We start from the raw sequence: 10400 nt of genomic DNA, 5'->3' as shown, positions 1-10400 counted from the left end.
ACATTCCACCTCCTTTAGACATTCTGGGACTTAAATAGTAAAACCTCACCTGCCACTTCCCTGTCTCAGCCTCTCGCTGGCTCATCAGGAAGTCCTCCACCAGGGCTACAGCCTGGGAGCAGGTGTCCGGCCCTCCTGCTCGGATCCAGCTCTGCAGTTCCGGCGGCAGGCTAGCCAGGAACTGCTCCAGGATCAGCAGCTCCAGGATCTGCTCCTTGCTGTGTCTCTCCGGCTTCAGCCACTGGCAGCAAAGCTCCTGGAGCTGGCTGTGAAGCCTTCGGGGGTCTTCCACCTCCTGGCAGCAGAATTGCCTGAAGTGCTGGCGCTGCACCTCCATTCTCAGGGCTTCCGCTCGCAAGATGGCGGCCTTCACTTTCCCATAGTCTTCCTGATGCCTGGTTTCCAGGCTTCGAAAGGCCTGTTCTGCTTCTCCACTCAGTGCTGGCAGGAGCCGGGCTGCCCACTCTCCTCTAGGCCATTGGCAGGCCTTGGCCACCTGCTCGAAGGAGGCCAGAAAGGCCTTGGCATCTTCCCAAGGGGCCATCTCCGATATCATTGGGTTTTCCCCTCCTGTGTGAATGGGCTGCAGTGCCTTCAGCAACTCCTGCCATTGGGCTTCCCAGTGCTCTTGCATCCCCCTGGATGGTTTCCCTTTGCCATCTTGTGACGTTCCCCATTGCTCCGTCAGATATTCTGGCTGAACGGCACTGGTGGCTTTTTCTGCTCTGACTTGTCCTTCAAGTTCTGGGCATGCAGATGCTTCTTCCTTCATCACTTTCTCTCCTGATTCTACCCAATCAAATCTCGAATTTTTCAAACTGGATCACCTTTAGTAGAAGAGATAACCAATATTTAAGAGACATAACAGTTTTAAAAAATAATTTTGAAAAACTTCAGAAATTTCATGTCCAAGCTTTATAAACTCCTTTTAACATATGGCACTGGGGCAGAAGAAGTGAAAGATTTCATTATCATTTGCAAACAGCTGCAAAATATAAGTAAAAATAATCCTATGGATATTTGGGAGAATCTTTGGAACCAAAGTCAAAATGGTGAGAGAACGATAAGAGGAAATGACTGTAAGATCATTACAAGCTGGTATTGATTCCAGCAATAATGAAGATTTTTTAAGTCACCAGTCTACCCAGTGGAAGTCCCCCCAAAAGTATCACCTAAAAGATACTGGAGAAAAATCACAATTTTAAAAGAAAAGATTGTACAGTATGAGATTACATAACATTCAGCTTCCTTTAAAAAAAAAAACTTACACAGAGATATCAGTTCACCAAGTACAGTTCACCGAATACACAAAGAACTGGGAGGTTACATGTTTATTCTGGCAAGGTTATTATATATAAAATATTTTCGGTCTCAAAATCTACCTGCACTAAAGGACTGGTTGCTTAAAATTTGACTGGGATTTGACTGTTATGACCAAGAAAAAAGACAGAATAGGTTTGAAGTCCACTGGAATATGTTCATTGAACGTTCTGGACATAATTGATCCCAATGTGAAATATTACATCTCATTGTTCTGAACCTGGAAGTTTGTCTGCACAAAAAGCAGTTGAAGCCTGTTATGATATCCCCAACATTTAAAAAGTGGGGAGAAATCTAGACTTACAGAGCAAGTTGGAAGGTTGATTCTATGCAAAATTCTTTGCTCTCAATTCTGTGAAGTCTTGTTAGAAACACAGAGGAGGAAAAGCCCAGGCTTCAACCTTCTTGGTTGGTCTTCTAGCACTCCGGGTTGAGTCAGGAGTGATGAGATTTACTTGGTAACAAAAGCTGCAGTCCAAAGTCCTTCCTTTGAGATAATCCTGACTTGGAAGAGAAGTTTCTCTCTGAGTGAAAAAGACAGAACTGTATGCTGAAAATACTAGGAGGGGAAAAAGGAGACACGAGCACGCAATTCGGACAGACCACCTCAAAAGATATATTTGCATAATTCCCCATATGAACAGCCTATATGCATACATAACTATACGGGTTCAAGGAGAGCGAGAGAGCAGCTAACAGGTCCATGACCCTCGAAATCCCTGGTTCAAAGATCGCAAGCACAAATTTAACAGAAGATTTGTAACAAAGCCACTCTTCCCTTCCAAGAGGGCAAGGAGAAAAAGGTAATGGCACATTTGTAAGTAGAGCGTTTTCTATGACATTACTGCACCTGCTCTTCTAGAAGCAGGCCAAAGGATGCAAGCCTATGGATGTCTGCACAGAACGAAGTTCTGCGACTCCCAGCATTCCACCGCCAGCATGGCTGGCTGGGGAATGCTGGGAGCTGCAGAACTTACTTTGCTGCCTACCCATGCATAGGATTGCGCCCTAAGCCACTACCCCTTAGCAAGGCCTTTTCTAGAAGCAAAGAAACCAGCGCAGGGCTCTTTCCCCAGTATCGCAGGTGGGGTGTGAGGCAGAGTAACTTGCACTGCAGTGCTTTCTAAGGCTGCTCGGAAGCAAGTCTTACTTCTACATGTGTGTGTGGGGTTGCGGCCCTAAAGGGAGACCTGCTCCAGCCCCTGGCGTGCAGCCACGCAGAGCGCTTTCCGCGGCAGCAACAGAGAGAAAGGCAGCTCCGACATCCTACCGGAAGCGACGAGGAGGCCGGCGCGACCCTGGGCTGGCTGGCGGGCTGGCTCTCGGACGGGCGGCTGCACGGCGCTCAGCCGGCGCGGAAGGCCCAGCCGGAGCCCCGGATGAGCTCGGGACCCTTCCCTGCTGGACTGGGCGGCTGCCTGGCTGGAAGAGGGCGCGGGGGCGCACAGCTCCGCTCTCCCCGCCAGATCCCGCCTCTCCCCGCGGCTTCCTCCTCCTCCTCCTCGTCTATGGTCTCGCCGCAGAGGCGGACGACGCTCCGCAGGGCTGCCCCCAGCTGGGCCACGCGGGAGCTGCAGCCCCGGCGCGTCTAGGGGGCGCGACGGGCTGCTCCCGCCGCTTGCGGCCGTGTTCGCCGGATGCGCGGCTCGGAGGCGTCTGCGGACGCGGGCGAAGCCGCAAGGAGCGCGTGGGCCCGCTACGGTCCCAGGAGGCGTGTAGGACCGAGGGCTGCGCGCGTGCCAAAGTCCTGCGCAGACTCACTTGGGAGTAAGTCTCCTTTGGCTCAACTCAGTCCATCCTAAAGGAGGTCAGCCCTGACTGCTCATTGGAAGGACAGATGCGAAGCTGAAGCTCCAATATTCTGGCCACCGAATGCGAAGAGAAAACTCCCTGGAAAAGACCCTGATGCTGGGAAAGACTGAAGGCAAACGGAGAAGGGGACGGCAGAGGATGAGATGGCTGGATAGCATCACCGATGCAACGAATATGGACTTGAGCACGCTCCGGGAGAGAGCGCAGGACAGGAAGGCCTGGCGTGCTGTGGTCCATGGGGTCACGAAGAGTCGGACACGACTCAAGAAGTCTCCTTTGAATCCAGTGGGACCTACTTCTGATGAAACCCTCCGAGGATCAGGGCTGCCCAGCGGAGAACCTATGTATGCTTATATATCCTCATCGTCATAACAACATTTTGTTCCCCCCGTTCCTAATGTTATAATGGCCTATTAGGCCAAAATTAAGACCAGGTGAAATGGTTAGGTAAATATAATTTATTATGAATCCCTTATGCACAGATAAAATCCGTTATGGACAAGATTCAGGACAGATAAAAGGAAGTATTTCACACAGCACACAGTTAAACAATGGAATTTCCTACCACAAGACATAGTGATGGCCACCAACTTGAATGGCTTTAGAAGGGGTTAGACAAATTCCTTGAGGTTATCAATGGCTACTAGTCCTGATAGTTATGTGCTACCTCCAGCTCATTTCCTTGTGTTTTATCCAGTTTTGAAATGGGGCCATCCACTAGAGGATTGTTTGAAATCCTCATGGAGTTATGAGCCGCAGTATTCATTTATTTCAAAGCAGCAGCCACCTAGGAGACCTAGCCGGCTTTTTTTCCCTGTTGCCTTTGAAAATGCCTCAGTGCCCCTTCAAAGTTTGTTTCTGTTCAGGGAGCTGCTTCCCTCTCCCAATCTGCTCCTCTCATCCAAGTGACTTCAGAGGAAAAAGTCAGGAAGGCCCTCCTCAGCTAGAGGAGAGCTCCCTCCTCTCTGCCCAGTTTCCCAGTCCTTTTGTTTCTGAAGTGTTTTAAACCACTTGGTTTAACATGGTACTTCTGTCTCAGTTTGGGCTGGTTTACAAGTTTGGGGGGAATGTCTGCAACTCTCCAACTCTGTGTGTGTGTGTGTGTGTGTGTGTGTGTGTAGCCTTAAGGACATCCTTCCACCAACAACTGGCCTGCAGTCATGGACTTTCTTGCCTCAGCAACGACAGCTACGAGGAGGGCAGAATAAGCCTTGACTGGCTGGATGTTTCTCTTGGCTACTCAGCTCCTTTGGGAGGCTGCACAGGGTTCAGTCTGGGGAGGGGAAATAGTTCAACTGGAAGCCCTGGATGGCCCCGGACACCCCCCCAGCTGCACTGGGAGGCTGGCTGGAAGGGGAACGGCAGAAGGTTGCAACTACTTTCTGCTAGGACAGATCCCCGCCTTTCTTGTGCAGATTCCTCCTCCTCTTTCTTCCTTGGGGCTGACCAGAAGAAAACCCAGCTCCATGCTAGAAGACACAATCGTTACAGCTCCCCACCACCCAGCCCCGTGCATCACAACTAAAAAGGATGCAAAACAATACTGTATGCAGACGTACAGATTTATTGGAGCAGAAGAGCCTTGTCAAACGCAGGACTTGGAGTGTCTGGGGAAGTGGGCCAATGCCACAAGAAGTATGTGAAGACTTTAAAGTCCCAGGAGGCCTATGTCAGTCTTCCCCAAACTGGGGAAGCCAGGCTTTAGGAGGTGAAATCCAAAATACCTGTAGGGCACCGGGTTGGGAGTGGGCTGCTCTACCCTGAACGCTGGGTGGGGAGAAGTCGCTATTCAGTATCCAGAGTCGAAGAAGATACTACATTTCTCGAATAATTCACAGATGTTTTGCCATGAACCACCACCATGGCTGGATGAAACAGAGGAAGCATATTCATTACCACCTGTGGTAGTAGATCTTAGTTTTATGCTTCACTCTTGGGCCAAATAGTTCAGAATTCTAAATCCAGAATTCTAAAAGTGTAGGCAGAAAAACATGTAACTGCCGTCTAAGCTTGTGCCTATCTGCAATGGCAAAAGCCTCACGTAACGTCCACAAACCTTACAAAGAACTTTGTTCTGGTGAAATGTACACCCCAGGAGTTTCCTTGGGCTGAACCTCTGAAACCCTGGTAAAAAGATGTTAGAGCATCCAATGTCATTTAATGGGCTATGGCTGAGGCCTCCTAAGACATGCTAGAACCAGCTCATTTCTTCAGTTTCAGCCACAATTTTGAAATCAGTGCAACCTACAGGGCCATCAGTTAGGGAAAGCTATGACCTCTTCGTGACTTCGTGAGCCTAGGTTTGTTTTGAAGCTGTGAAGGTGTCCCCAACCAGTTGTGTCCGACTCTAGGGTGCGGTGCTCATCCCCGTTTCTAAGCCGAAGAGCCAGTGCTGTCCGAAGACGCTTCCGTGGTCATGTGGCCGGCATGACTGAACACCGAGGTGCACGGAACGCTGTTACCTTTCCCGCCGGGGCGGTGCCTATTTATCTACTTGCAATTTCTTGCTTTCGAACTGCTAGGTTGGCAGGAGCTGGGACTGAAGACGGGAGCTCACTCCCTCACGCAGCACTCGGGTCTCGAACTGCTGACCTGCCGACCTTCCAGTCGGCATCTAGAATTGCTAACAAGCTACTTTTTTATACTGTGAAAGCTGCACAACAATTTGATCTGCAACAATAAGCAGCTCATGCACTTTATATTTCCATGATGTGAAAAGTTTCACCTACCGATTCCTACATCTGCAGCTCCTGTTGAACGGGCATTTTGTCATGGTTTGATGCCTATGGAGGCAAAGGGAAAAAAGGTCAAGTTTAGAGGCCAGGTTTTTTTGTTGGGAGGGTGTATCCCTGGGAGGAGTGGTTTCATTTCCCCAGTTAAGTTTCAGTTTCATTTCCCCAGTTAAGTTTCATTTCTTCAGGTTTGAAACTGTACTTTGTTTTCAGGGAGGAGGGTATATGAAGAGAGTGAGAGAGCCAGTAATAGCAGTCTGGGAGACCAGACCTTGAAGAGGGAGCAGGAAGAAGCTGCCTGGAGAAGTCTAAGTATAGCTAGGCTAAAGGAACTTGCATTTTGCAACTTTTTTTTCTCTTAATGCCTTTTGTATCACTCAGCTCTATTGTGTAAATACCTTTAGTTGTGATCTGCTTTCTTTAATTTACCAGTAAACTGTTGCGGTTAACCCCTGTGTCTAGAGTGTCAGTCACCCCATGCCTACAGCCAAAACCTCAAGTTATTAGAAAAGGGAAAGTAAAAGAATGAAGATAGGGCTCTTAAGGAGGCAAGAAATCCTTAAAGAGTTGCTCATGGGGTCCAGGTCATAAGAGGAACCCTGACACCATTCTACAAGAAGCATTCATTGTGTGCTTGTGATTCCACACTCACTGTAGTTTGTGGGTGTTTTACACAATGGAGTCATCCTCCGGGGCATCTCCCATTCTTTGCAACAAATTTAGTGTGTTTGTTTTTAAATGGGGAAACTCCAGTATATCGGGGAATGGCGGAATGAAACCCTACTGTATTAGCACAATTTCACTATACCATAACTCCACCTAGAGGTTATGTAATGGAACATATAGGAAGGCCAAAAAGGAGAAAACCAGGGAAAAAAGTCTGTACAGGAGCTGTTCCTAATCCCACAAAGAATCCATAAGAAGCTTCAGTAAAGTGGCAGGTTAAAAGCCTCATGTAGAAAAGCCCAAAGACACAGATTCAGAAGCCAACTGAAAAATTGACAACATTATTAGCAGGTGAGCAATAAGCCTTTTCGTAGGCTAGCAGCATCAGTAGTTTCATTGAACCATGTATACCACCCCAAGCTCATTTAAGGAGGGTGGGATGAAGTGTAATAGCCCATAATAATACTGAGACTTTTTACTGAGGGGACTCTGTGGGGAAATTTTAGTTGTTGTTTTGTTTCAACACCACCACAATTTCAGAAGAATATGCAGAACCTTTATTGATACAAAAGTATTAAAAGTATTCAGTCACTCCAACCACCAAAAGATCTCTTTCTAAAACAGAAGATGATCAGAACAAGATGTATGATCTCCCCATAAGTGAAGAGGTAGCAATGCAGCCTTTTCCTCTATTGGGCATGTCTTTACTAACAGATGACAACCCTGGAAATTGTGGCTCACACCTCTAAGAAAACATGTCATCCAAAGGGATGCAGATGGCTTGGCAGTTCTTGTTTTCAAATGAAGGCAGTCATTGGCAAAGCGACTGCCTCATTCCCTGTGGCCATACTTATGCTACCCAGTGGTGGCTCTTGAATGGGAACCAAAAAAATAAAGCAATAGACAGAGAGCCTTTCTACACAAGGCTTTTATTGTGCATTCATGACTCCTCACTCACGGTACTTTGCAGGTCCTTTACATGATGTCATCATCCTACAGGTCTTCTCCCGTGCTTTCCACCCATTATCACAGTTTTTTTTCTTAATGAGGAAAGTCTGGTATTTTCTGTAAAATGCGTTATAGACCTCTTGTGTAATTGCACAATTCTGTTTTACCACAATGCCATCTAGTGGTTGTATAATGAAACATACAGAAAGACAGAGCCCCCCCTGCCCCACACATGTAAAGGAGCCGATCTTAATCCCACAAAGAAACTGGAAGCAGAGGTCTCAGTAAAGGTGCAGGATAAAAGCCTCATATAGAAATGCCCAGAGCGTCCCGTCCACTGCAGTTTGGATTTCCTTGTTTTTGTAGTCTTGGTCATTTCTCTCTTTAAGTGGTAATAATAATATTGCCTCCTATGAGGAACGTTGATAACTGCTTCCCAACCACACCCCGGATATTTCATGCGATTCTCTCTGAAGCTTAACCATTGCACTTTTCTGACTGAAACACTTCCTGCACTCATGGCATTCATAATGTCTCTGTCCTCACATCTGTTGAACCAATCTATCTGAGAGAAGCTTCTCCCCCACTTAAGGCATTTGAAGGATTCCTCCCCTGCATGGGTCTCTGATGATCCTTCAAGTGCTCTCTTTGACTGAAACTTTTCTCAAACCAGGGACTTTTGTATGGTCAGTATGAAATCTCTGATGTTTCTTTATATCTCCCTGGCTGAAGAATTTCCCAAACTCAGAACTTATTCATAGTTTCTTTTCAGTATGAATTCTCTGGTGACATATCAAGATTCCACTCTGGCTGAAGCTTTTCCCACACTGAGAACATTTGTATGGTTTTTCCCCCGTATGTGTTCTCTGATGACTCATCAAGGCTGCACTCTGCCTGAAGCTTTTCCCACAATAAGAACATTTGTATGGTTTCTCCCCAGTATGGATTCTCTGATGTTTCTTCAAAGTTTCACTCCGAGTGAACCTTTTCCCACACTGAGAACATTCATATGGTTTCTCTCCGGTATGAGTTCTCTGATGACTCATCAGGGCTGCACTCTGCCTGAAGCTTTTCCCACAATAAGAACATTTGTATGGTTTCTCCCCAGTATGGATTCTCTGATGTTTCTTCAAAGTTTCACTTCGACTGAAGCTTCTCCCACACTCAGGGCATTTGTACGGTTTCTCCCCGGTATGAATTCTCTGATGACACCTCAAGGCTCCACTCTGCCTGAAAGTCTTCCCACACTGAAAACATTTGTATGGTTTCTCTCCAGTATGAATTCCCTCGTGACTCACTAATGCTGGTCTAAAAGTGAAGATTTTTAGACTCTCCATATATTCATTCTTTTTCTCACCTGTTAAAGTTCTCTGTTTATAAGAGTATGAATTCTGCTGGAGGGTTTCCTCTGTCATGGGATGCTCGTCATAATCTTCCCAGGTATGTATCATATCAAGTTCTGATGGGTAGTGATACCTTCTACCATACTTGGAAAGCAAGGGCATTATATCACTTCTGTGTCCTTTGGAAGGCTGACTAATTGCAGCTGGAAGACCTTCTGTGAGCTCATTGCATTCATTCTCTCTCTTCACTGACTCCTTTCTCCATTCCTCTTTGGATTCGATTCCTTCCTCGTGCATCTCAGCTGTCTCCAGCACATTCCTTGGGCTTATGTGTTGGGCTGTCCTGGCTGTTTCCTCTGGCTCCTTTCTTCCAAACTGGGAATTCTCTGTCTTGAGCTGACTTCCTTTCTTGTCACCTGCAGAGACAGAGAGAGTAATTTTGCCAGTGTGAACTATTTCAAGTTGCCTATAACCTCCTTTTGCCTGCTGTTTCCTTCTAAGGCATTTCTCTCTCTGCGAGGTCTCTATGATCATGTCTACCCCCTCCTTTTATTTGGGGCTCTGGTTTTCAGACAGTGTAACACCAAGAAGAACAAGAGGTACCTTTTAGAGGCAAATTCTATTATAAGAACTATTAAGAAAGGGACTGAATATAAGCGTTGGCTGTATCATATGTGGCTGCATATTTTGCCCTCCTTCCCAAGTGGCATTTGGCCTTGTCAGAACTCAGTTTTAAAAGGGGCTTGAAAATGGATTTATACCAATTGGTTTTCTATTGTTCATGTTAGCTGTTTAAATTAATATAATGGTGCTAGGTTTTGAAATGTTTTAACTGGTAGTTTTATATTTCATTGCATTTTATTTTGAAATTATCTTTTAACCTTGTCTGAGGAGAGACATGATGCAGGTTTATAAAGTGGGCAGAAAGAACCGTTTCTTATTCTCATGTAATACTAGAACTTGGGGTCATCCAATCAAGTTAATTACCAGTAGAATGAAAATAGACCACAGGAAGTACTTCACACAATGTGCAATAGATTTATGGGACTCACTGCCATGGGATGTGATGAGGACTAGTAGCTTAGATGGTTCTACAGGGGGATTGATTCAGTTCATGGAGGATACATCTATCAATGGCTTTGAGTCATGTCGGCTGTATGGAAATGCCATGTTCAGAGGCAGTATGACACGGAATACCATTTGCTGACCAGCCAGAACAGGAGATCGGTGTTGCATTGAGGCCCTGCTTGTGGACATCTCATTGGCCATTATGGGAAGAAGGACCTATTTGCATGTCTACTGATAAACATACTTCGTAATACAAATAGGGTTGAATTCTACCATGTTGAACAGTCCCAGCAGTGGCACTGGACAGGGCTGAAGGGACAGAGAGAGGGAGGAGGCGGGAACCAAGGGAAAGAAAGGAGAGGCAAAGGCTGGTGTTCACTTTCCCACTTAGATACAACCCACTGTATTGGCCCCAGGAGCATAACCAAGTCACCTGTAGTGTTAAAGGGGCCTAGAGATCCATAATGCCTTAAGTTCATTATTAGTGCAATTCCCTTCCTAGTAAGCCTCT

At 46.5% G+C, this 10400-nt stretch overlaps 2 protein-coding genes across 2 annotated transcripts in view; both read right to left on the bottom strand.

Moving 5' to 3' along the window:
- LOC146355994 (uncharacterized) overlaps positions 1–2830 on the bottom strand; it is a 39332-nt gene extending 36502 nt beyond the window's left edge. The window contains 3 exon segments of the mRNA XM_084829992.1: positions 50–827; positions 1625–1844; positions 2471–2830. Of these exon segments, the coding sequence (XP_084686118.1) occupies positions 50–772 (723 nt within the window). The 5' untranslated portion in view covers positions 773–827; positions 1625–1844; positions 2471–2830.
- A 98-nt stretch (positions 2831–2928) lies between these two features.
- LOC146355993 (uncharacterized) overlaps positions 2929–10400 on the bottom strand; it is a 30357-nt gene continuing 22885 nt past the window's right edge. Inside the window, exon 6 of the mRNA XM_084831523.1 lies at positions 2929–9237. Within this exon, the coding sequence (XP_084687649.1) occupies positions 8234–9237 (1004 nt within the window). The 3' untranslated portion in view covers positions 2929–8233. The remainder of the gene's footprint in view (positions 9238–10400) is intronic.

The sequence above is a fragment of the Heloderma suspectum genome, chromosome 2 (genome assembly GCF_057233095.1).
Source record: "Heloderma suspectum isolate Gila_16-S chromosome 2, 16-S_ref, whole genome shotgun sequence".
Taxonomy (NCBI): Eukaryota; Metazoa; Chordata; class Lepidosauria; order Squamata; family Helodermatidae; genus Heloderma; species Heloderma suspectum.
Note: the sequence above shows the minus strand (reverse complement) of the source record. Positions and strands in the feature narration are given on the sequence as shown.